General features: G+C 42.1%; 1 protein-coding gene across 2 annotated transcripts in view; it reads right to left on the bottom strand.

The window, feature by feature from the left end:
- Window positions 1-1,148: 1,148 nt before the first annotated feature.
- The window catches only part of chrm2a (cholinergic receptor, muscarinic 2a), an 82,844-nt gene continuing 57,112 nt past the window's right edge, over window positions 1,149-26,880 (bottom strand). The window contains exons 3-4 of one of the 2 annotated variants that reach the window (XM_063057948.1): window positions 23,329-23,387; window positions 1,149-10,253 (exon numbers count right to left, since the gene is read on the bottom strand). In XM_063057948.1, coding sequence (XP_062914018.1) covers window positions 8,811-10,223 — 1,413 coding nt within the window. In that variant the 5' untranslated portion in view covers window positions 10,224-10,253; window positions 23,329-23,387 and the 3' untranslated portion in view covers window positions 1,149-8,810. The remainder of the gene's footprint in view (window positions 10,254-23,328; window positions 23,388-26,880) is intronic. The other variant, XM_063057949.1, reaches the window with a different exon arrangement.

Here is a 26,880-nt window from a genome sequence, read left to right as displayed (position 1 = left end):
AGGGTGAGAAGAAATTTCACTGGAATTTAGATCACAGATGTAAACGTAAATTTATGCACATAACTGAGTGCTTCCATTTCTAGAAAACATTAAAAATAGATGTATTCATGAGCTCTTGATTACTTATTATTTTGATAGTTTGAATTAAAATTATTATTTTTTTAAATAATTAAGTTGCGATCATGGCTGCCATTTTATATTTTCATTGAATTCTACCAATCCATATCACAGCAAAGCAAACAGATTCCAAAGCAATTAAAATCCAGTGTAGACAGATTAGCAAAGAGAAAAATTATGGAAGTGCTTCACTTGCAAAACACTGATATTATAAGAAAATTTAGATTTCTGAGTGCCTCATCATGTTGGAAGGTATCAAACAAATGAATAATCTCTGTGGGATTACTGTTACTATACAACTCATACATAATGGTGCCAAAAATATTAACTTGCCCTTCATCTGCCTTTAGTGGAGGAGAAAGTTTTCTACATACACGTGGAAGGGTAATAGCCCACTTGAGCTTGCTACCTGTCAAGTAGCTGATGCATACGCAAAACCATTGGCTATTCAAAATTCCTAAGTTGCCAGTGGGGCTTTTTTCAGATATACTACCAATATTTCTTAGATTAGGAGAAAAATATATATATATTTGGACTGAAGTTTTCAAAGGTATTTGTATTGTATAGAATTTCAGGATGGAGTTGTCAAGGATTGCATTTTACTGTTTTGTTTCTGAATAAACAGGACCAAAGGTCTGGAATAATTGAAGGAGCTGGGTTCCTTTGTTATTATGCAGGGCACTGGAATTTTTATCTCTGGTTTGTTAATTGTGCAACAGGGCAAATCCTCCTTCATAGCTGGGATGATAAATTGCCAGAGTTCATTATACAACTGCAACAAAGCTAACCATCCACCCTTAGCTTTCATTTATGTTTAAATCGATTGAAATTAAGATCAGGCTGCTCCTATAATGGCAGCAGATACACTCTGCGAACTTAGTACCTGGAGATGACAATGTAGAGCAACTCAAAAGAGATGAAATGAAAATTACTCTCAGTGATTCCATCCACTTGTTCATGAAAATACAAAATCACCAGCTTTGATTATTATATATCATAAATAATGACAGGGAGACAGGGTGTTTCACAGGATCATAAATGCTTTATACCAATTTTCAAACACCATAAAACTAAACAAAGACACAACACGTTACAGCAAATTTACACAAGTCAGTACAGTACTGCCATATTTATGTTGCTGGCCTTGTAATTCATAGGCCCAAATTAATAATCCAGAAGTGCTTAAATGCTATTATGCTATTGTCCACATTTGAATTCAGCTTTAAAGTAATAGGGAAATAAAAATCTGTTGCCAGTTTTAGAGTGAAGCTGACAAGCCGTCATCAAATCCCAATGGCTGAACAGAGTCCTTTGGGGAATATCCCTCTCCAGCTCAGCCTTCTGTAAAATCTGTGTCATACTAACACAGTTGACCGGAGACTATCGATTGAAGTGAGCCACCAAACTATCCAGAGTCATGAGGGATCAACAGCGAATGCCAGCAAAACTTTCACTCCACTGATAAAAAGCAGCAAAACTGATATTTTCTCCAATACACTAAAAGACCTGATTGGAAAATAAAGGAACTGCATCCTATTTTTAGCACTACATGAGCACGCTACTATACATGTGGTGTGTTACCCACCTAATATGTGCATGAGAATATAGCAAGCAATGTCTACTCATATAAATTACAATGCCACTTTTGGCCAATCTGATTTGCTGTACATAAAGATACTGTGGACTGTCCATATCAGTTTGGCTGGAAATAGGAACTTCTTTCATGTTGAACTTACATTGAATAATTTTCTTGTTTCACATGCTGCTGCTCCTAAATTCTGTGCCACAGTAATGCAATGATTAAAACTAATCAATATAAATATCTGTACATCATGTACAACACATACGTCAGTCTTTTTGTTCTGTATAAATATATGTCTATATTCTTACTCTCTTAACACTTATAAATATTCTATATACAGATTTATATCAGTCCCATAGTTAGTGCACAAGACAGTCACCAATTAGTAAGAAAACAGTTGGCATATAATGCCATTTCACATATTTATCATTCTTAATTTGTTAATCCTACATTTGAATTTTTCCTATCAATAACTATGATGTCATGAATAATTTATTTTATTTTTTTTAGATTCTAGTAATTTGTCATTAATGCATCATTTATTAAATAAAACTTCCATAATGAAATTATGTGCTATGTGCATCTAACGAGATCATTTACTGAAAGGCACAAGTGTGCTTCAATGCAATCAATCACTGTTATTAACAACCTACCTGCGCTTTGCAAACTGTAAGGGAAGCAAAATGCTTTAATTTTTTTTTACCAAGTAATGAAAGACAAAGCTGCTAATAATTAATTAGAATATGTCACTGAAAAATCTTCAATGGAAAATACAGTATAATCTACCTTTCTCAACTTTTCAGTGCAGGTTTGAAACTCACCCATTTCCTTTAGTTGGTTACTAGTACCTGGATTGATGTTGGCATTTAAGTTTGCCATCAGATCCATTCCTCCTCACTGAATTCTGGTTCAATTATGTACACCACCATGCTGACAAAGCAGGTTTGCCTGATAGATCTATCACTAAGCCACAGTGCGATCACTAGTCAAGGGCTGTATCTGCATCTCTTAACCAGAACATTGTGTAATTTTCATACCACAGTGCCCAAAATCCATCCTGAAGACTTTATCTCATTCATGGATTCACAATGTAAGGCAGTCATTTCAAACAATGAAACTTCAGTGAATTGAGAAGTTAATACACTTTCTGTGCATGCATATTGAGGGTATTAATGAACACAGATAGCAAACGACGTTAATAGAAATCAGAGAGACATCAGAGAGCATGATAGTCTTAGCAAAAAGATGAGAGTGATACATGTCAGTCTTACATTCATTTCATTCAATCACAATGAATAGAAACTAAAGGAAGGCAATGATGTGGAATGTAAGATGCAATAGCACCTTACTTTAGCCCTATTGTCCCATGAAATTTTAATAGTAAGATATTGTTAATGATTCACTGGCACTGACCCGAAGGAAAGACATTTCCACTTTGACACATATTTGAATAAAATAAGCACTCTGCAAATGACCTTGTCTAACAGCAAGGCAGTAATCATAGAGGAATCAATAATTACATATATTTACAGAAAGAGTGTGCTGATCATTTGTATTGAGAAGTTGTAAGCTGTAATTCAGCATAGCTTCCAGCGTTCAAAATCAGAGGTAATCAAGCTGGAGAATTTCTAAAAAGCATAATAGTTCAAAAGGTATTTTGATTTTGTTATTTTAAAACAAGACATGATCAGCAAATTACTGTGGTATTCTCTACTCATTCGATCATAAAACTGAGCTGTAAATCTTAGCACAGGATATTGAGTAAGGATACAGTCAAGTTACTGGAAACAAAACAGTTCTTCTCTCCTAATATTTATTGAAGAAGACAAATTAAGTGTGTAGTCTTTAAGGTTGATTATTTTTTGGAATCCATTTATTAAAATAGTAACAACTATTTTCTTTTATGCTGCATGTGGTATCTCTGCCTGTGGTTTAGTAAAAGCAGCTCAAATGTGTGTGGGAATTAAAATTCCATTCCAGTTGCAGCATGACAAAAGTACAGTCCCTTCAATGCCAACTAAAAACAATGACTATTTTATCAATGTTTGGAACAGGTGGCAGGTTTTAGAGAGAACATCTTTCCTAAAACACAGATATATGATACACTGATACATTGATGCTTAGGTGGAAGAATTGCTTCTGAATATTCCATGCAGTTACCAAAGCCCTTTAGTGTTCTTTCTTTCCTCTCCTTCTTTGAGTTGCTTGCCCTCTTTCTTCAGGCCCTCACCTCATTCTTCATCACAGGAGGAATGGCTCCAAATCCCTGCTATATCTGGGATAAACTGGTTTCTGCATAAATAAAATGTAAAGCACAGGTACACCAATCCCTGTGCACTAGCCTAAGTCTAGGAATTCAAAAAACAAACAAAACCCTGAGACATCCTAATCACAGCAAGCAGAAATCAATCAACAGCTTCGAGACTCCTCAGGACCGACTTTCCTTTTCAAAACTGTACAGCTATTTCAAAATATCCTGATGTGCAATGGTAATCATAAAATGTTTCATTCCTTTAGACAGCTCTGCCGATACAAAGGTTCAATCCTTTCATCACTGTGATAAATCTCTATACAATACAGAGATGCATTCCTATTTATTCCAAGACACTTGCAGTGATAACACTACACCTTTTAAGCACAGCAGGCTACTTGAAATTCTCATGCGTTTCCTGAAAAACCCTAGTTAGTTGAGACTGTGCTGAGAGATTTGATTCATTTCTGATTAGTGAACTGGAAATCCACAAAGGTTTGGTACTTTCTAATGTTTACACTTGGGCAGTGTACAGGTAATGACGTGCCAATCCACTAAGCTTTTGGCTTGACTTCAAGGCTTCTGCACGCACCAGTTTCTCCCAGATATGGTGGGGGGGGGGGTGGATTAGCAGGTATTCTTGTATGCAGAATGAGCAGAGAGCACAGAGAGGACAAGCTGCTTGATGAGAGAGGAAGCTGTGGGAGACAGCGAGGGAAGTCTCTTAGAAGAAGGGCTCTCATACGCAAAATATTCAGGAGCAATTCTCTGAAACTCAGTGAGAGAACGATCTGCCAGGCATTGGTGGTTCAGTAAAGACATTCTCACCCAAATCTGTCACCTTCTCCAGCCATAATTAGAAGCTCAAAGCTGAAGAGGCAATGCACCAGCTGTCACCCCCCTAAAGGACAGTCTCCAATGCCAGAGAAGCAAGAATGGAATCTGTGAGTAGCTTTGTGCAAGCTCCTTCGCTGTGCAGGGTGATCAGACCACAACTCTGCAGATGCCACCTTGAAGCTCTAGATGCCAACCTGGCATCCACGATCCCCTTGCTTAATGGTTCTAGTCTATGGCATACAAAAGGTTGGGATCACCTGCTCTAGGTGTAACTTGACCAAAAGGAATAACCACCCTCTTGATGAGCAGGCAGCACACGACCAGTCAGTGAATTGACACAAATCAGCGCTGGTGCCTGGAGCTGTCGGGATAGTTGCAGTCCGTAACTGTCTGCTGCACTCTGCAGCTGACCACCACAACTAACCAAAAGGCAGTTATGGGAGTTCAAGGGTCAATGCCTACAACATGGTCTGCAACACAGGGATTCTTGCACACACAAATGCCACATGGCTACCAGACAAAATTGTGAAAGAGCAAACTACTGCTGAGCTGCAACAAAGATTCTACTGCCTACACCGCCCAGGAAGAGTTCTGCAATACACAGCAGAAGAAAAAGGGAAAAAGTTTAAGGGGAACATGAGGGGAAACTTTTTCACTCAGAGGGGAACGAGCTGCCAGCACAAGTGGTACATGCAAGTTCAATTTGAACATTTTAAAGAAGTTTGGATGGGTACATGGATGGTAGGGGTATGGAGGGCTATGGTCCCAGCGCACGACGATGGGAGTAGGCAGTTTAAATTTTTCGGCCCCCACTAGATGGGCTGAAGGATCTGTTTCTGTGCTGTACTTTTTGATGATTCTATGACCGTAATTCTGCTCTGTGTTGCACAGGCTTCCCTTTACAGGGGCTATGCTTTTGTTAACCAGCTCCGTGTCAAGCAGTTAAATGCTAAGAAAAAGACACAAACACTTGGTTGGAGTCTGTCTATGCTGCATCAGGATCTGAGATGTCAGGTGCAAGGCACTAGGTCTTCAACCCAAAATGGAGTTACTCAGCGCTTCTGTGAAGCAATGGATGTGGACTCCTCCATGTTCTTTGACATTGCTCACGTTTTCTGCAGTCAAGAATTTGACCTTATTTAACCTTCTTATCCACAAAAGTCCTTACTTAACTCCTTTTCACTAGAACCTGTCTGTGATCTACTGAATTATTCGTACATCCCCAGCCCAAGGTGTAGGCTGCATGCCCAGAGTCACTCCACGTGCAAAGATACACCGCTGAGCCCATCGCTAAATAATGCACTTGGTTTGGTCACAGACTGAGTGAATCTGTGCCATCATTTAAATTCCCTTCCATCACCACCTTACTAGAGTGTGATTCTTGGTCGGCTGACATGGACCTCACAAGAGTAGCAAAGTGTTGAGGGACACGGGCGAATGTAAAAGATGTACTTTTTGGTAAAACAGGAGAAATTGTGGATTAAAGGAGAAGTAGAATTTGAGAAGGGTTAGGCATTCAGCTGTGGATTGACCATTGACCCAACAGGATAGTCCCACTAACATGAAGCAGCACCTCTCCGTGAGGACATGTGATGGAATGTCTCAGCCATTCTAACTACTGCTCCCCGTCTAATATCCGGGGTGGAATGAGGTGGAAGGATTTATTCTGCTTTATGCAAGACTATTTGAATATTTATTTGAAAATAGCCTATGAAAAATAGATACAACACTTACTACATGTGCTTCTGTGCTACTTAATCCCACCCCCTGTAGGAAGAACACACTCAGGCTTTGAGTACTGCAGGTTAGCTTAACTAACGTTTGCTAAACACAAATCTGTGTCCGTATTGAGGCACGAAGATAATAAATAGCCCTATAAAAGCTGACTTCAAGCAACGATCATTCAGAAGTGCAGTCAGCATAATCTGACCTAATTCCAACACTGGAAATTACAGGCATCAGGGCAGGCTAATTGGGCATAACCCTTATGCTAGTTTTCTGGACCCATCTAATTTAGTCCCCAGGATATTGCCTTGACAAGTTAGTGGCTTTTGGATTAAGTTTCAGTAGCAGGAAAATTCATTAGCAGTTTATGCATAGGTCTTTTAAATGCCAACAGTCAGAAATTAAAAGCCAACATCTTAAAAAAAGGGCAAAATATTATCCATGGGTACTTTCAGCTCCAGATTGAGGGAGTGTATTTTGGTTCATCATGTTCTTTTGGAACCATTTCCCAGTGTGTTGTGCTTCTAGTTATTCTTCTGTGATTTTTTTTATCCTTCATTAAGGGTGCTATACAAATCTCTTTCGTCACCTAATCTTAAGGCTGCCAGGATCACCAAGTAATCCCAGTATCAGGTAACAAAAGGCAATATCCTGATGCCTCATATTCTTTGACTAAACACACTTATACAACAGGCTTTATAGGCAGGAAGACACAGTGGAATCTTGTACACATCATCTCAGATTTCTGGAGCTGGAGCAGATAGACCACAAGATTTACATTAGCTTATTTACCAGTGCTAGTAGAAGACCCCAGTCAAAAATCCGTGAAGGAAAAAGAAAATTAATTTATTTAAATCTAGTGGATTATTGATGTTGTTCCTTGAATTCTGGCCTCAAAGTTTTTGAGTTCTTAATAATCAGGAGTAGATCTTAGTGTGGTTGAAGGATAATAATCCACTAGGAGAACCACTCTGATGCATTTTTACCAGCCTGGGCCACAACAAAATGCTATGAATTATTATAATAGGAGACCATCTATAGAATAAATATTTTCTTTCTTTAAATCTAAATTCCAAATAACGAGGATAGTTTCGAAGCAACCAATTAGAACGACTAACTGAAAGGTAATGAAGTGTGCATCCATTAGAAACACAAAGTTATTAAGAGGACAAGATACAAGTTTTGATACTGAGTAATATCATAAAAGTTGAATTTTGTAATTCAGTGCATTGGGATTAATTGGGCCATTGGTTAATTGGGGCAGCCGCTTTTCTAGGACAACACTTAATGAAAAAAATAAATTGAAAATATTGGGATTCCTTGGTTTATTTGGGAAACTAAGCCACTTAATTGGGGCAGGAATCTGTTGCCAAACAGTTTCCAACCAGTGTCAGACACATGCAAGTTATGTGGCCATTATACACTAATTAAAGCAACAGTTTTAAATAGCATCACTTGTGTGTTTGTGTTCAACAAGCAGTGATTTTTGTCATTGATCATAGGCAAATGATAATCAGTAAGACGATTTGGAACAGTTTTGCTCACTGTGGTTTCAAGCATTCAGGCTTGCGGATGCCAGAAACGGCTGGGGTGAAATGAAACAATTTCACTACTTCATCAAGTTAGGTACTATGATGAATTTGAAGGTATCAGCAATCATCTTGAATGTTACAATTAAAATGAGGATTTGGAGGTTCCAATCATCAAAAGCACTGTTTGAAAGCTGCCCACTATCTGCACTTGGTGTCTGTAATAATTTTGTTTATTTACAGTCAATCAAAAGAGCACGTCAGTGTATACTGAATGAATTCCAGCATAACAATTGGGAACTAATACAGTTTTATATACTGCAGTGATTTTGGTTGTGTTCTAATTTATTCTGTATTTTATTTAAATACATAATTTGTTACTTATTTAAATGGTAGTTTGTCTTTTTTTATACCTTGTTAACTATTTCCGTGAAACTTCGGCTAATTGGGGCAGACATTTAGTCGGGCCAAAACGTACAAGTCCCAGTGTGTCCCAATTAATTGGAACACACTGTATTTGAAATTTGGGCAGATTCATTTACTATTTCACACAGAAACATTATAATAATCAGCACACTCTTCATTTAAACAGATATTAGAAATTCATTGGACATAATTCAAGTGTGCTTTCACCATATTACATATAATGTCTACTTGAACCATAACTTGGCATGTTGAACATTTTACTCACATACATTTATCGATAAACATTATGAAAGTCATCTTCAACATGTATAAAGTGTTCATGGAGATGAGCTTGTTGCTGATTTTATCTTGATGCACCAATGTTTTTATATTGACACAAGAGGAGATGTTTGAAGGTTTTCTTGAAGGTAGCATTGCATAGTGCATAGCAGGCAGGGTTGATAGTACTGTTGATGTAACAGAGCCAGTATCCAATAGTCCATACTGTGTTAGGGACGCAGACTGAACAGAAAGTGTTAATGAGCACCATGACATTGTATGGGGTCCAGGTAATGATAAATGCCAGAAGAATAGCCAGGATGGTCCTAGTCACCTTCTTCTCCCGGGTTACAACTCCCTTCTTTTTCTTAGCAGGGGTCTTTGTCACTTTAATGATCTTGTGGGCTGCGGTGAGCTCTCTGTCTTTGCCATTCTTGGTGCTGTTGTCTGGCACGATTTCAACTGTGGTAGCACAGTAGTCACTCTTTTGGGATTTAGTGACAACCTTTATGCAGGAGAGCTTGGAGCTGCTGATGCTAAAATGCCTTTGTGCAGTGGAGACCTTCGTGCTCTCATCAATCGTTCCTTCCTCCTTCTGGATGGAAGGGACCACACTGAGGGAAGTTGAGTCATTGGAGACCTCCTTTTCCTCTCCTTGGCCACAATGATCTGTCATTCCTTCACCAGCTGCCTTGCCATTTTGAACTTTGACATTCTGCAACCCATCAGGTGCACTTGAAATGTTGTTGTTATTCGGTTTCATTATTTTACCTCGCACTAGACTGGGAGAAGTGGTGCCTTTGTTGGACTCTGGCTCTTTCTTATCCTTCTTGATCCGACTCTTGCTAGCACGGGATATGTGCACATACAAAATCGTCATGGTAATAACTGGTAGATAGAAGGCTGCTATTGCGGTGCCAAAAGTGACAACTGGATTTGAGAAGAACTGCACATGGCACTCACCCTCTTTAACTGTCCGCCCACCTACAATGAACTGCCAGAAGAGAATGGCAGGAGCCCACAGGATAAATGACAGCACCCAAGCAGCTGCAATCATCATCCCTGCCATCTTGGTGGTTCTCTTCACAGGGTAGCTGAGAGGCTTTGTCACACAGAAGTATCGGTCAAAGCTGATGATAAGAAGGTTCATGACAGATGCATTACTAACAACATAATCTAGGGCCAGCCATAAATCACACACCACTGGGCCCATGGGCCAGTAGCCAATGACGATGTAAATGGTGTACAGGTTCATGGAGAACACACCAATAATCAAATCAGCGCAGGCTAAGCTGAAAATGAAATAGTTGTTAATTGTTTGTAACTGTCTGTTTACTTTGATAGAAAGCATAACCAGAATGTTTCCAATAATGGTCACCAGACTCAAAGATCCTGCTACAATCACAATGAAGATGACTTCAACTGTTTTGTAAGCACTCCCTCTTTCAATGTCTGTTAGGTTGCTGAGAGATGCATTTGTCTGTGTTGAGTTAGCCATCCTTTCCCTCTGAGTTAGCACTGAAGCGGCCTAAACATAGAAAATAAGAGAAAAAGGAGAAAATATTAGCAAACAAGCATTAAAGGATTTCTAATTGAAGTCCCACCAGCAAGAACACACAAGACCATCTGTTGTAATAAACTTCAAGATTATTGCTGAGGGATTAATTTTTAAACAGGGATCAAAGAGCTCACTTATTGTACGTACAATTAATTATGAATTAATAGTTAATTACTAGTGTCTAACTGAATGAAGACGTTGATGCTTGACACTGCAAACATGTTTTCATGACATTGGTCCACCTTTGTGCACTTAAAATGATGGGAAACCTCCGATACCTTGGTTCCCTTAAGTGCACGTGCTTTAAAAGCAAAAACTATATGAACACGAGAAATCCCAATTGCCTACAGAAATGACGCAAGAAGAACAGATGCACAGGATTATCCCTCTCCTACAGGAGGAACAATCATCCAATCCAATAAACTTGCAGTCAGAAGTAGAAGTGAAGCAAATTCCAGGAGGGAGAGAAGAATCTGGGACTGAGTTACGTCAGATCAACAGCATGTGCTTCAAAACCATGTTAATGGTGGCCTAACACTATTGATTTCCCCTAGTTATGTAGCCCATGAGAACTCTAAATAATTATGGTCTAATTTTCTTGAAACTAATAGCTTAAAAGGGGAAGTTATGACCTGTACAAAAAGGATAGGTGACACCTGAAGCCAAGGGGCACCAATATCCTTGTGGGGCAGGTTTGCTGGAGCTGTGGAGAAGGGTTTAAACTAATTAGGCAGGGAGGATGGGAACTGGAATGGTGGGTCTGAAGACGGGGCAGTTGGTATACAAGTAGATGCAATGTGTAGTGAGACAGGCAGGTGATAGGGCAAAGTTGCAGTCACTGGGATGAGTTGAAGTCTAACATGGTGGCAAAATCAAAAAGGGTTAGGAATACATGTCTGAAGGTGTCATAATTGAATGCACACTGTACAGTATATGGAATAAGGTAGAGGTTAGAGATTGCAGGTATGACATTGTGGGCATCACTGAATCGTGGCCGAAAGAAGATCATAGGAGATTAACGTCAAAAGATACATTGTATAGAAAGGACAGGCAGGTAGGCAGAAGGGGTGGAGTGGCTCTGTTAGTAAAAAATGAAATCAAATCCTTAGAAATAGGTAACATAGGATTGGGAGATGGAGTATCCTTATGGGTAGATTTAAGAAACTGCAAAGTTAAAAAGACCCCGATAGGAGTTATATACAGGCATTCAAACAGTAGCCTAGAGGTGGGGTACAAATTACAACAGGAGACAGAAGAGGCATGTAAAAATGGAAATGTTACAATAATCATAGGGGATTTCAATATGCAGGTAGATTGAGAAATTCAGGTTGGTGCCAAACCCCAAGAGATGGAATTTGTAGAAAGCGTACAAGTTGGAGGAACTCAGCAGGACAGGCAGCATCCGTGGAAACAATCAGTCAATGTTTCGGGCCGGAACCCTTCATCAGAACTGAAGAGGGAAGGGGCAGAGGCCCTATAAAGAAGGTATGGGCAAGGTGGGAAGGAGAAGGCTGGCAGGTTCCAGGTGAAAAACCAGTAAGGGGAAAGATAAAGGGGTGGGGAAGGGGAAGCAGGGAGGTGATAGGCAGGAAAGGTAAAGAAGGAATAGAGGAAAACACAATGGATAGTAGAAGGAGGCGGAACCATGAGGGAGGTGATAGGCAGCTGGGGGAGGGGCAGAGTAAAATAGGGATGGGGGAAGGGAAGGGGAGGGAATTACCGGAAGTTGGAGAATTCTATGTTCATACCGAGGGGCTGGAGACTACCTAGACGGTATATGAGGTGCTGATCCTCCAACCTGAGTTTAGCCTCATCATGGCAGTAGAGGAGGCCATGTATGGACATATCCTAAAGGAAATGTGAAGCAGAGTTGAAGTGGGTGGCTACCGGGAGATCCTGTCTGTTGTGGTGGACGGAGTGGAGGTGCTCGACGAAGCGGTCCCCCAATCTGCGTCGGGTCTCACCGATGTAGAGGAGGCCGCACCAGGAGCACCAGATGCAATAGATGACCCCAACAGACTCACAAGTGAAGTGTTGCCTCACATGGAAGGACTGTTTGGGGCCCTGAATGGTGGCAAGAGATGAGTTGTAGGGACAGGTGTAGCACTCATGCTTACAGGGATAAGTGCCGGGTGGGAGACCCGTGGGGAGGGACGTGTGGATCAGGGAGTTGCGGAGGAACCAATCACTGCGGAAAGCAGAGAGGGGTGGAGAGGGAAAGATGTGCTTAGTAGTGGGGTTCTGTTGAAGGTGGCGGAAGTTGCGGAGGATAATGTGCTGGATCCGGAGGCTGGTGGGGTGGTAGGTAAGGACAAAGGGAACTCTGTCTTTGTTGTGGTGGTGGGAGGATGGGGTGAGGGCCGAAGTGCAGGAAATGGAGGAGATGTGGATGAGGGCATCATTGATGACGGCAGAAGGGAAACCACGATCCTTAAAGAAAGAGGACATTTGAGATGTCCTGGAATGGAAAGCCTCATACTGGGAGCAGATGCAGCGGAGATGGAGGAACTGGGAATAGGGAATGGCATTTTTGCATGTGGCGGGATGGGGAGAGGTATAGTCGAGGTAGTTATGAGAGTCAGTGGGCTTGTAGAAGATGTCAGTGGACAGTCTGTCTCCAGAGATGGAGACTGAGAGATCGAGAAGGGGGAGAGAAGTGTCCGAGATAGACCAAGTGAATTTGAGGGCTGGGTGGAAGTTTGAAGTAAAGTCGATGAAATTGATGAGCTCAGCATGGGTGCAGGAAGCAGCACCAATGTAGTTGTCAATGTAGTGAAGGAAAAGTTGGGGAGCAGTACCAGAATAGGTTTGGAGCACAGACTGCTCCACATAACCAACAAAGAGGCAGGCATAGCTGGGTCCCATGCGAGTGCCCATAGCTACACCCTTGGTCTGAAGAAAGTGGGAAGACCCGAAAGACAAGTTATTAAGTGTGAGTTCCAGTTCCGCCAACCGGAGGAGGGTAGTGGTGGTGGGGAACTGGTGAGGTCTATCGTCCAGAAAGTAGCGAAGGTCTTTGAGGCCTTCTTGATGGGGAATGGAGGTGTATAAGGATTGGACATCCATAGTGAAAATGAAGCGGTCGGGACCGGGGAACTGGAACTGGAGGCTTGGGTTTCTAGAACCACTTGTAGTTGAGCCCACCAGGGGAAAGGCAATTCTGGATTGAATGTTGTGTTATGAACCAGAGTTCATTAGGGAGTTTAAAGTAAAGGAACCCTTAGGAGACAGTTATCATAATATGATAAATTCACCCTGCAGTTTGGGAGGGAGAAAATAAAGTCAGATATATTAGTATTTCAATGGAAAAAAGGGAGTAACAGAAGCATGAGAGAGGAGCTGGCCAGATTTAATTGGAAGGGGACAGTACCAGGGATGACAGCAGAACAACAATGGTTGGTGTCTCCGGGAGTGATTCAGAAGGCGCAGGATAGATACATCCCAGAGTATTCTAAAGGGAGGATGAGGCAACAGTGGCTGACAAGGGAAGTCAATGACAGCACAGAAGGAAAAGAGGGAACAAATAATACAGTAAAAATTGTGGGAAGTTAGAGGATTGGGAAGCTTTCAAAAACTAACAAAAGGCAGCTAAAAAATCATAAAGAGAGAAAAGATGAAATATGAACATAAGTTAGCCAATAATATGATGATACCAAAAGTATTTTTTCAGAAATATTAAAAGTAAAGGAGAGGTGAGACTGGATATCGGACCACTGAAAATGATGCTGGAGAGGTAGTAATGGGGGAAGAGAAATGGCAGACAAACTTAATACGTATTTTGTGTTTGTCTTCGCTGTGGAAGACACTAGGAGTATGCCAAAAATCCAAGAGTACTGGGGGAAGAAGTGAGTGTAGTTGCTATTACTAAGGAGAAGGCGCTTGGGAAGCTGAAAGGTTGAATTGTAGATAAGTCACCTGGACCAGCTGGACTACACCCTTGGGTTCTGAAAGAGGTAGCAGAGGAGGTTGTGGAGGCACTAGTCATGATCTTTCAAGAATCACTAGTTCCAGAATGGCTTTGGAAGATTGGAAAATTGCAAATATCACTCCACTCTTTAAGGGAGGGAGGCAAAAGAAAGAGAATTGTAAGCCAATTAGCCTGACTTCAGTAGTTGGGAAGGTCTTGGAGTCATTATTAAGGATGAGGTTTTGGTGTAGTTAGAGGCCCATGATAAAGCAGGCAAAGTCAGAGTGGTTTCCTTTAGGGGAAATCATGCCTAACAAATCTGTTGGAATTCTTTGAGTAAATAATAAGCAGGATAGACAACAGAAAGTCAGTGGATGTTGATTACTTGGATTTTCAGAAGGGCTTTGACAAGGTGCCGCACATGAGTTTGCTTAACAAATTAAGAGCCCATGGCATTGAAGGAAATATACTAGCATAGCTAGAAGCTTAGCTAACTGGCAGAAAAGAAGGAGTGAGAATAAGGGGCCTTTTCTGGTTTGCTGCCGGCAATTAGTAGTGTTCCACAGGGGTCTTTGTCGGAACCAATACTTCTCATGTTATATTTCGATGATTTGGATGACTGAATTGATGGCGTTATGCCAAGTTTCAGGATTACACAAAAAGAGTTGGGGCAGGTAGCGTTGAGGAAGCAAAGTATCTGCAGAAGGCTTAGACAGACTGGGAGATTGGGCAGCTGGAATACAGTGTAGGGAAGTGTATAATCATGCACTTTGGTAGAAGGAATAAAGGCATAGACTATTTTCTAAATGGAGAGAAAATTTAACAATCAGAGGTGCAAAGGGACTTGAGATGCCTTGTGCAGGATTGTCTAAAGGTTAACTTGAAGGTTGAGTCAGTGGTCACATTCATTTCAAGAGAACTAGAATATAAGAGCAAGGATGTAATCCTGGGGCATTATAACCATCGGTCAGACCACACTTGGAGTACTGTGAGCAGTTTTGGGCCCCTTATCTAAGAAAAGATGTGCTGGCATTGGAGAGGGTCCAGAGAGGTTCATGGGAATATGAGGAGCATTTGATAGCTCTGGGCCTGTACTCACTTGAGATTAGAAGAATGAAGGGGGATCTCATTGAAACTTATCAAATATTGAACAGCCTATATAGAGAGGATTTGGAGAGGATGTTTTTTATAGTGGGGGAGACTAGGACCAAAGGGCACAGCCTCAGAGTGGAAGGACATCTAATTAGAACAGAGATGAAGAGGAATATTTTTAGCCGGGGGTAGTGTTTCTGTGGAATTCATTGCTGCAGATAGCTGTGGAGAACAAGTCATTGGATATATTTAAAGCAGAGGTTGATAGATTATTCGGGGCATCAAAGGTTACAGGGAGGAGGCAGGAGAATGGGGTTGAGAAGGATAATAAATCAGACATGATAGAATGGTAAAGCAGACTTGACAGGTGGAATGGCCTAATTCTGCTCCCATGTCTTCAGGTCCAAGAGTATCATCAAATGTAAAGATGCACTTGAGACTGGGACAGATGCTCCATGCCTAAAGTCATAGGATACATAAAGAAATTTTATCAAAGGTAATACTGAGGGCTGTATTGGAGATAGAATGAAAGGAAATTATGAGGAAAGAATAGAGAAAACAGACAGGAAAGATTAATATATAGAAGGAGTTGACAGCTTTAGGAAATAAAGACATTAAGGTCGTGTTGAAGATTAAGCAGAGGAGATGTATATAATCTTGGACAAGATGGACTATTTTCAATATTTATAGCAGAGTAAAAACACACAAAGAGAAAATAATAATTCTTCATGTTTTTACGTGTTCTCAGTCATGTGCACATGCATGAAAATGAACCACAAAATAAAAATGGATATAGAATCTTCGAAGAAAAATTATCAGCAGCACATTTACGGCATTTTGCACCATCTTGGGGAAGTTATTAGCCAAGTAAAATCACTCCTTCAATATCCAGGTGTGGAATGAAAGTTTTGATTTGTTTTATAACTGCAGGCTTGCTGTTGATGGTAATTCCACATTCAGAAATGGCTGATGCACAAGGTACTTCTGATCTGTTTGCAGGTAACTTGTTAGTGAGATCTCAGACCAGTATGGAATTGGAACTGGTTTATTATTCTCGCATGTGCTGAGATGCAGTGTCTAGAACATTGTTCATACAGATCAGATCATTACACAGTGTGTTGAGATAGAACAAGGTCAATGAGTAACAGTGTAAAATGAAGTATAAAAGCTACAGAGAGTTTGCAGTGCAGGTAAACAAATATTGCAAGTGCATAATGAGGTCGATATAATAAGATCAAGAATCCATCTTATACTGAGGAATCATGTTGTTAGGTTTCACTAATAGCTGGTTAACGACAGGGAGCACAGTGGAAGTCATGGCACAGGACAGCCTGTTGGCCCATGACATTGTGCCAGACAATGGAAGCTATCATTGTACCAGCTGGAAACTTCCACCAGAATTGCAAATACAAAGATTCATCCTCTAAAATATAAACTTTATTATTCATTATTTAGTTTCATCCTTGCCATTGCTACTTCTAGTAACTAAAGCTTCCATGAGTTGTACAAGCCAATGTCAGCTGATTACGATTAAGTATCCAGTCCCACCCCAATCACCTTCAGTATTCAGGATGCAAATCTTTTTTGGTTCACTTTCTCCTGATCACAATTACCACAGGTCAGTTAAAAATCTTATCTTGTAAAAATATTATATACAGGTGAAAAATCTCAATGATGGGTGAGATCTCCTTTCTCTTGAGTCCAAAGATAACTTACTTCTACTCCATTTGGAGTGAATGATGAGGCCATTGTGGGAACTGTAGACTCTTCCACAAATGGGGCAGGATGGGTACCTGACTGGATAGGAACATAGCTTGAGAGGCAGTGTGTTCCTTCTGCTATTTACATCACAATTCTGTTCGCCACCATGCATCCTGGATGCTCCTTCTCCACCTTGAGATGTTACGAGGCAGAGAATCCCAAAAGACAGTGGGATGTTGTAATTCAACAAAGACATCCTTGAAACTTTTCCCCTCTCTGTTTAGTGATCTTCTCCTGCAACATGGCTTAGAATAGAGTGTCTGTTTTGGGAACTGGTGCTAAATGGAGCCTAGCCAAAGTAGCAGACAGGTGGTAGACAAAGACTTCAGTGCTGACAATGTCGGCCTGAGAGAAGACACTGTGATTATTCTTTCAATAAGTTGAAGGATTTCACAGAAATAGCATTGATAGTATTTTGTGTGGTCCAGATCTTAGAAGCATATAAGAATGTATGGATTTCCTCTGCCCAGTGGAGCATGTTTTGAGAAATGTCTGATCATTTGATTGTTATTCAATTGCATAGCAGGTGATGGTAAATTCCGTTATCAATGTCATCACTAAGAGAAGGCTCCCACCATATGGAAGTGGTCTTTTGCAGGTTGTAGTTATTCCTCTCCGCATCTTGTGGCACATTGGGCGACAACTTTGCAGTTTCTTTAGCATTTCTGTGTTTTTACGAGGCCGAGTTGTTACCTCGACACTTAATCCAAAGCGTTCAAGGAGCCGACTGGATTTGAACCCGAGTCCACTGGCCTCGAAGTCCGGTGCAGATGCCACTACACCACCAGCCAGCCATCCTTTTCAGGAAAAAGTTTTATTGTCAGTAAAGGGAGATTTCTACCTCAAACAACACACACAAAATGCTGGAGGAACTCAGCAGGCCAGGCGGCATCTATGGAAAAGAGTACAGTTGATGTTTCGGGCTTTTCGTATGTGTTGTTTGGATCTCCAGCATATGCAGATTTTCTCTTGTTTGTGATTGGATCTTTACCTCAAACATCAGCAACATATTTCTCGGTACAACTGCTGTTCTGCACTTCCAGAATGTTTTGCTTACTTTTCCCTGTGTCTATCATTGCTGGGAATTAGATCACATAGCTCCCGTGAAAGCCACCATTACTTTATACAGAACACTCGAAGGAAATGACATCGAGCCTTAGTTTAGCATTTCAAATCAGTCTTTGATGCCTTGGTAACATGAGGCCCCTGTCATCAGCATCGAATAATAAGCAACTCACCAGTACAATTAGCATCTCAATTGCTGCCTCCCACCAGTAAATCTATTGGCACGTCAATCCCAACACTGCACACTCCCTTTTTATTTATGCTTACTGCACACAATGCAATTGCCTTTTTCCTCAATATTGACAAGAGTATCCGTAGATATTTAATCAATTGTACTCTGCCTTTGTAAGTTTTCCTTCATTTTCTGCTCTTCCTTCTATATTGGATTTATTCTCCAACACCTCTGGGAAGCAGATCTTCACTAGGATAAGATGAGCCCTCCGTCTGGCTCATTTATACTTCAACCCCATTTCTCTTGCATCTGCAACAAAACCCTTGACCCTAGGAAACCCTTACTGAGCCCTCTCTTGAAAATTTCAGAGCTCTCAGCCTTCACTTACTTTATGGGAAGAGTTCCTGAAGTGAAAGGGTGGAGCAGCAAAAATCATGAACACAAGGAAGTCTGCAGATGCTTGAAATCCAAAGCAATGCACACAAAGCGCGGGAGGAACACAGCAGGCCAGGCGGCATCTATTGAACAGAATAAACAGCCGACATTTCGGGTGGAGCCCCTGGTTTCCCTGGGTTTCCTGAGACATAGGAGCCTGCAGATGCTGTAACCTGGAGCAACAAACAATCTGTTGGAGGAACTCGGCAGGGTGAGCAGCAGGACATCCCCAACATAGAAATTTGACTCGAAACATCGAATCTCCTTTCCCCATTCAGATGTTCCTTAGTTTCTTGAGTGTATGGATTGAAAATCAGACTGGATGGACGGAATGGTTGTTAACAAAGATTTATGACTCGAAAGAAGAAAGCGTCAGAGGCAGTACATGGAGTGCGAGCCAACAAGTGGTATAAATGATTGTCTTGGTTGTTTTCCTTGTGATTGCAAGATCCTGTTGGACATCGGTAATGTAGAATACTGCAAGTCCGGTTCACTGGTTCTTTGGCGAGACCGACTGTGGGGGAGCTGCGTGGCCTCGGTTGTAAGCCCTCATGCCACAGGGTCACCTACCATAGCCGCCCAGGGAGGCAGGTGCCGGAGACGGTGTGGGAGAGATCTGGAGTCTGTGCTGGGTTGGGGGCTGACCCGTCCCGTCACTACACACAAAGTGATGGAGGAACTCAGCAGACCAGGCAGCAGCTAGGAAAAGAGTACAGTTGACGTTTCAGGCCGAAACCCTCCCGTCAGTGGTCACTCGGTGGAAAACGAGTTGGATTGCATTCTCTGTGACTGCACTAGGACGGCCTCACCATCAATCTATAGGCTATGACACTCAGGGACGAGCTCTCTCTATATATATATTTGTTTTTTTGACCGTATGTTTAACTGCTATTTTAACTATATGTGCTGTGTGTGACAGTAGTGTGTTTTGCACCTTGGTCCAGGAGAAATGCTGTTTCGTTTGGCAGTACTCATGTGTATCACTGAATGACAATTAAACTTGAATTTGACTTAATTTAAAACTAACCCAAGAACTCCCTGTGACCAAAAAAAAAATTGGCCACAGCTTGGAAAGAGTGCAGGACACACAAAATGCTGGAGGAACTCAGCAGGCCAAGCAACATCTATGGAAAAAGAAAGAGTACAGTCGACTGCCAAGACCCTTCGGCAGGACTTGAAAAGAGTGATATGACAAATCATCATCTCAAGGACTTCAGTACTCCCACTACGGACAGGAACAAGCTGTCCAAGCAGGGTCAGGTCTGGTGGAGACTCTATGAACAGAACACAGAGAACTTTGGCTAAGGCACACAGGAAAGCCAGAAAGGAAGTGTACAACAACTTCATATGGTGAACAAGGCCTTGAATGATTTATTCTTCTTACACTGAGTTTTTCCTGTAGACCTCTGACAGGCAACTTTGGATGATCTGTTGTCAAAGTGCTGGCAGGAGGTCCTGCAACAAGCAAGGTTCCTTCGTGCTGAATTACTCTGCCATTTTGAAGCTTTTGTATAAAGACTCAAAATACATCTCACAAAGGAAAGTCCACGTTTTCAGAAATGGGCTGCAGTGACGATGGGTCAACTCACACCATTTCATAAATGTAACGAATTTCATGGGCTATCTTATGGATGATATTTCGTGGGCTCTAATCAGCACACCCCCCACCTTTCTGCTCCCTCTGGTTCAACCTGTCATGGTTCGGTCTGTGAAGTCCGCGTTCCGGTTCACAGTCCGGTCCGTGGACTCTGGACTCTGGGTCTTCTGACTGTCCCTTGTTTCAGTTGGGCTTAATCATAGGCACCTGATGCTCATCTTGGGGCTGGGAATATATGTGGCCCTGAGTTCGAGTGTGGTTGCTGGTTTGTCTTGTCAGCATCCCATCCTCACCTCTGTGGGGTAAGTCAGGCTGTCTTTGCCATTACCCTGTGATTGGATCTGTCCCTTCCTGTCCTTGCCTCCGTTGGGTAAGCCAGGCTGTCTTTGCTGTTACCCTGAGGTTGCACTGTTCCCTTCCCTTCACCTTCCTCCTGCAACCTCTGCCTGAAGCCTTACCTGCAACCTCACCTGTGTCCTTGCCTGTATCACTGTCAAGTTCTAACGCCGGAGCAAGACCGGAGCCTTGTTGTGTCTAGATAAGGAACTGTCTATCGTTGAGTTGGAACTGTCTCTGTGTCCACACCTTCGCTAGGTAGGTCTGGCCGTTTGTCACTACCTAGTGTTAGGAACTGTCTCTGTGTCCACACCCTCGGTAGGTAGGTCTGGCTGTTTGCCGCTACCTAGTGTTGGGAACTGTCTTGTTGTGTTCAGCATTCTGTGTAGAGCCCCAGCCCCAAGTCCTGTTCCCAAGGAGGGGTCCTGGCTCTGTGATCCATGTCCCTGTGTTCCTGTCTTTCAAGTCCAAGGCTCCGTGATCCTGCTCTCCCTGAGACCAAGGCTCTGTGTTCTGTGTTCCTGTTGTTCCAAGTCCAAGGTTCCGAGGTTCCTGTCATCCCAAGTCCAAGGCTCAGCTGTTCCTGAGTACCAAGTCAAGGCTTCATGTTCTCGTCCTGTCCATGTGCTTCGTCTTGTGCTGGAGTTCCCTCATCCTGTACTGGAGTTCTCTCATCTTGCCCAGGAGTCTCTTGTTCTGTCCTGTAGCCTCGCCTAGACCTGTCTTCCAAGACCACGTCATGTCTTCGCCTAGTTCCGGAGTCTGAGCCTGAGTCTAAGTCAAGACCCAGTTTCTTGGTCCCTGTCCAGTCTCTGGGTCGGAGTCTGAGCCCAAGCCTCGTCAGGTCCTCGCCTCGAAGAGCCCAAGCCTCATCATGTCCTCGCCTCGAAGAACCCAAGCCATGTCCAGTCCTGTAGCCACGTCATGTCCTTGCCTAGTTCTAGAGTCAGAGCCCGAGTCAAGACCCAGGTTCTAGGTCCTTGTCCAGTCTCCGGCTCAGAGTCCAAGCCCAGGGTCTTAGTTCCCAGTTCCTTGTCGTGGTCCCGCTTGCCTCGTCAATGTCCTAGCCCAAGCAACACACATCAAAGTTGCTGGTGAACGCAGCAGGCCAGGCAGCATCTCTAGGAAGAGGGACAGTCAACGTTTCAGGCTGAGACCCTTCGTCAGAATTTCCAGCATCTGCAGAATTCCACGTGTTTGTCCTAGCCCAAGTCTGTGTTCTTGTCCCAGCTCTCTTGTCAAGTCCTGTTCCTAGTACTTCAGTGTCTGTGTCTTGCATTTGGGTCCTCCCAGTGGCCCCCCCCCCCACTTATGACACAACCCCTCACTCTGCCATCCACCAAATCTCAATCATCTGGATGAACACACCCGGTTCAGGGAATCTGACTCAGTTCCTACCCCCACCCTGCAAGTTGCCGGCATCTTTAGTGTACTCGGTATTGGTGCCCCATATGAAGGAATGTTCTCTCCTCATCAGTGGCACCAAATATCTATGGTCTCAGGCATTACTGGATTATCATGTGACAGGTCCACACCCAACAGTCTTTAGCTCACCAATGTATGACAATTAATGCACTTCTACTTCAATTCAGGATTGCATTCTGCCTCGACACTGCAAGACATCTCTCCATCTGCTACATTGGCTATAATGGGTAATGGCATCTAATTTACAATCAAATGGGCAAATTAAAGATGGGTGATAAATTCAATGATAATTGGACTAGTTGTGGTATTTGAACAATGTTCACTGTGATGCATCAGTCTGTGGTCTTGCACGGATATTCAGGCCTCTAGCAGCCTGAAAATAGACATGACTGCTTCCATCTTACAAGAGTGAATTGGGTTCACTAAGGTTCCTCTTCTACCACTTAACTTCTTGTTATATGTTTTTTTTCAAAAGTTCTGATCCCCGTGCTCTTTCTGGAGCTGCATTCTCAGAGCTGAGTGCAGGCTTTGTTTCTCACGCTGTCTGAATGTCCGTTCCTGGCTGGTTGAGAACAATCCAGCCCCCGATCTCTCTCCTCTGCGAGAGGTAGAGTGGACACCGAAGTATTGAAGTGAGAAAAGACAGAAGAGAGTTTAAAGAAATGAGGGACAAAACTAGATGGGAACAAAATAGAGGAAAGAAAAGAAAATGATCGAGAAAACAGGAGGAGGAAAATCAGTGTAGGAGAGTTAATAGCAACAGTGAAGGAATCATTCAGGAGAGAGGGAGCACAGGCAAAAGAGTCTGACTGTGGAAATAATAGTGACTAAGTATGAAAGATATAAATGAGTGTTGGGTGTAATAGAAACAAAAGTAAAGCTGTTCTTTCTCCTTACTCAAATCCAATACCCTTGACAAATCAGAAGGTGCCAAGGACTATGATAAAGCTCATTTGAAAACATTCTCACTCACTGCTAACTAAATGGCTTCCTCTTAGTAGAAGTAAGAACTATCGGATGCATGCAGTCACACAGGGAATGTACAAATTCCGCAGAGACAGCAGTGAGGATCAGCACTGAACACAGACTGCTGGAGATGTGAGACAGCAGCACTATCTCCCTTATCGGTCACGAACGGCCCTGTGCTGTACTACGGTGCCGCCCATAACATTTTTAAAAAGTTAGCCGAATTGGTCAATTCACTCCTCAATCTGGAAGGTCACCACATACTCAGACAGAAGACAGGATACCATACCTGAAGTTTAAGTCGGGTTGGGCCTCATCAGAAGTGAAGGAAGCCGCAGACAGACAGGTCTAAATTGGGGGTGGAATGGAGAATTAAATTTGAGTTATTTCAGATTTCCAGCACCTGCAGTTTATTTGATTTTCATGGGGAAAAGATCAGATTTTCAAATTATCACATGGTTTCCATGGCACAGAAGCAAGCATTTCAACTCAATAGTGTTTGCGTTTCACAAAAGACTTACCTCACACTTGGGCATTTAACTTCCCTGAAATATTCTGCCATTCCTTTCACTATCTCTTCAACTAACTTTCTTATTGGTCACGAGTGGCCCAGCCTTACAAGTGGAAACTTTCCCCCGTCAAATCCTCTCAGAGGTGCAGAGTGGAGCAGCAGTTAGTATTGCCACCTCAGAGCTCTGTGACCCAGGTAGGATCCTGAGCCCTCTGCGGCCATGTGCGTTTTCCTCAGTTGCTGCGGGTTCCCCCTCATCTCAAAGTCATGTTGGTGCATTGACTGACCACTGTAAATGAGCCTTGGTGCAGGCGGATGCCAGGTGAATTACAATGCAGGTTTTGGGCATGTGATTGAGAGTAAGTGACAGGGAAGTCGAAGAATATTACTGATAGGAATTCTCTGAGAACTGATAAAGGCTTGATGGGCCAAATGGCCTCTTCTTATGTTGTCAGAAATTGAGAAATATCTTTAAAGATTTAGTTCAAAAAACCCCTTAGTTTTTGTATACTTTGTAGAGTCTTAATGTAGGCATTTAAAATTTGTCACATTTCCCTTATGTCTCTTTGATTTTTTTTCCCCTTTCATCTGGTGCATTTTCCCTTGTACTGTTTCTGATTTAACTCTAATTCATTCCCCATCACTATTATTCCGTTATTTCTTTCTCCGTCTCCGAATCAGAAGGAAGTCTGTTAGCTCCATTGTTTTCTAGTGTTCCAGATAGATTATCAATTCCAGGATAGGTTCCGGATGGAAAAAAATATGGGGGGTAGGGGCTGCAGGTAAACTCTCAATGATTCAGGTGCACTGATCTTGCAAGATTTGGCTAATGATTTTCAAGTTGATGTTTAAAAATATCAATTAGTTTGTCCAATCTTAAAAGAAAAGACTCTTGTCATGTGTACTGACATTGTCAACACCAATCCATATGTTACATCATTTTAATGTTTTCGAAGCATCATTACTAGTTGACAAACAATTAACAATGATTCTCATTTGTCCGTGTAAAAATTTCCAATGCTGACTTTCCCACAAGATGAAAACAATGTTCATACAGCAATGAATCTAACATTTGCTCCAGAACAAACATTGCCTGCAGCCAAAAGAACTGCAAGTATTATGAAACAGGGGATATTAATAACACAGAATAAATTTTAAAAATCCCTTATTGTCGACATTGAGATGGGAAGCTAGAAGATATGCATGGTCTGGTTAGATGTGTAAAAAAAGTGTCAAATGGATTTCTGTCATGACCACTTGAAGAGGTACCACAAGGTGAGAGGTGGATAATTGGGAAAATGCTGAGTCATGTGGAGGAACAGACAGACTTTGGAAAGGATGACTCCAGGTCCTTAAAGGTCACAGGATGGATCAATACAGAACCTAAAATGCATTCACAAAGATTTCAAGTTCAAGTTTAATGGTTATTCCACCATACACATGTACACTGTTAAACGAAGCAGAGCTCCTCTAGGCCAAGGTGCAAGGCACAGTGCCTACAGTCACACACAGCACATCGAACAGAGAGATACAATGGCACACACAGTCACAAAATAATATTACCACAGTTTGCTGAGTGGGATGGCCTGATGATTAAAGCAGAAAATATAAAGCACAGAGATTATGCACGAGCTGTCTTTCAGATGAGCTAAGGAACATCTACAGAATGGTGAACGCATGACTGGAAGGATTAAGGAGGTAACAAGGAGACTTAACTCAGGCCTGGAAATTTGTAGCTATGGAGATAGATTGGATAAATTAGGATGAATCTTTACTCTCTGTATACTCATGACTGTGTCACCACCCACAGCTCCAATCTGCTATTTAAATTTGCTGACAACACTACACTGATTGGCCTAATCTCAAATGATAATGAAGCAGCCTACAGAGAAGAAGTCATCACCCTGACACAGCGGTGTCAAGAAAACAACCTCTCCCTCAATGTCACAAAAACAAAGGAGCTGATTGTGGACTACAGGAGGAATGGAGACAGGCTAGCCCCTATTGACATCAATGGATTTGGGGTTGAGAAGGTGAACAGCTTTAAATTCCTCGGCATAAACATCACTGAGGATCTCACGTGGTCTGTACATACCGGCTGTGTGGTGAAAAAAGCACAACAGCGCCTCTTTCACTTCAGACGGTTGAGGAAGTTTGGTATGGGCCCCAAATTCTAAGAACTTTCTACAGGGGCACAATTGAGAGCATCCTGACTGGCTGTGTCACTGCCTGGTATGGGAACTGTACTTCCCTCAATCGCAGGACCCTACAGAGAGTGGTGCGGCAGCCCAGCGCATCTGTGGATGTGAACTTCCTGCTATTCAGGACACTTACAGAGACAGGGGTGTAAAAAGGGCCTGGAGGATAATTGAGGACCCAAGTCACTCCAACCACAAACTATTCCAGCTGCTACCATCAGGGAAACGGTACCGCAGCATAAAAGGCAGGATCAACAGGCTCCAGGACAGCTTCTTCCACCAGGCTATTAGACTGATTAATTCATGCTGACACAACTGTATTTCTATGTTATGTTGTTGTACATACCATTTGTTATAAAGTACTATAAATTGCAAATTGCAAATTGCACATTTAGGTGGAGATGTAACATAAAGATTTTTACTCCTCATGTATATAAGACCATAAGATATAGGAGCAGAAGTAGGTCATTCACCCCATCGAGTCTGCTCTGCCATTCAATCCTGGGCTGATCCAATTCTTCCCGTCATCCCCACTCCCCTGCATTCTCCCCATACCATTTGATACCCTGGCTAATCAAGAACCTATCTATCTCTGCCTTAAATGTACCCAATGACTTGGCCTCCACAGTCACTCATGGCAACAAATTCCACAGATTCACCACCCTCTGTCTAGTAATTTCTCCGCATCTCAGTTCTAAATGGACGTCTTTCAATGCTGAAGTCGTGCCCTCTTGTCCTAGACTCTCCTACCATGGGAATTAACTTTACATATGAAGGATGTAAGTAATAAAGTCAATTCAGTTCAATTCAATTCAATAGAAGCAGAGAAGTCTAAGAAGAAATATAATTGGGGTGCATACTATTATAAGCAGCTTAGTGTAAACAGAGAAGTCATTTCCTTAGCAGAGATGTGAACAGTTTAAAATAATTGTTAAAATATTTAGAGGAGATATATAAAACAGGTAATGGGTCTGGAACTCAATGTCTGAAAGGATGATTAAAGCAAAAGTATAATGCGTGTTTGGATATGTGAAAACAATGTATTGTGGGGATAAAGACCTGGTTTCAGAAGGTGGAATTAGGTTGCGTAATTCTTTATAAATTGCCGCAGATATAACGAGTCAATTCACAT

The sequence above is a fragment of the Mobula hypostoma genome, chromosome 9, assembly GCF_963921235.1.
Source record: "Mobula hypostoma chromosome 9, sMobHyp1.1, whole genome shotgun sequence".
Classification (NCBI taxonomy): domain Eukaryota; kingdom Metazoa; phylum Chordata; class Chondrichthyes; order Myliobatiformes; family Myliobatidae; genus Mobula; species Mobula hypostoma.
The sequence above is the reverse complement of the archived record's forward strand: the minus strand, read 5'-3'. Positions and strand labels throughout refer to the sequence as shown.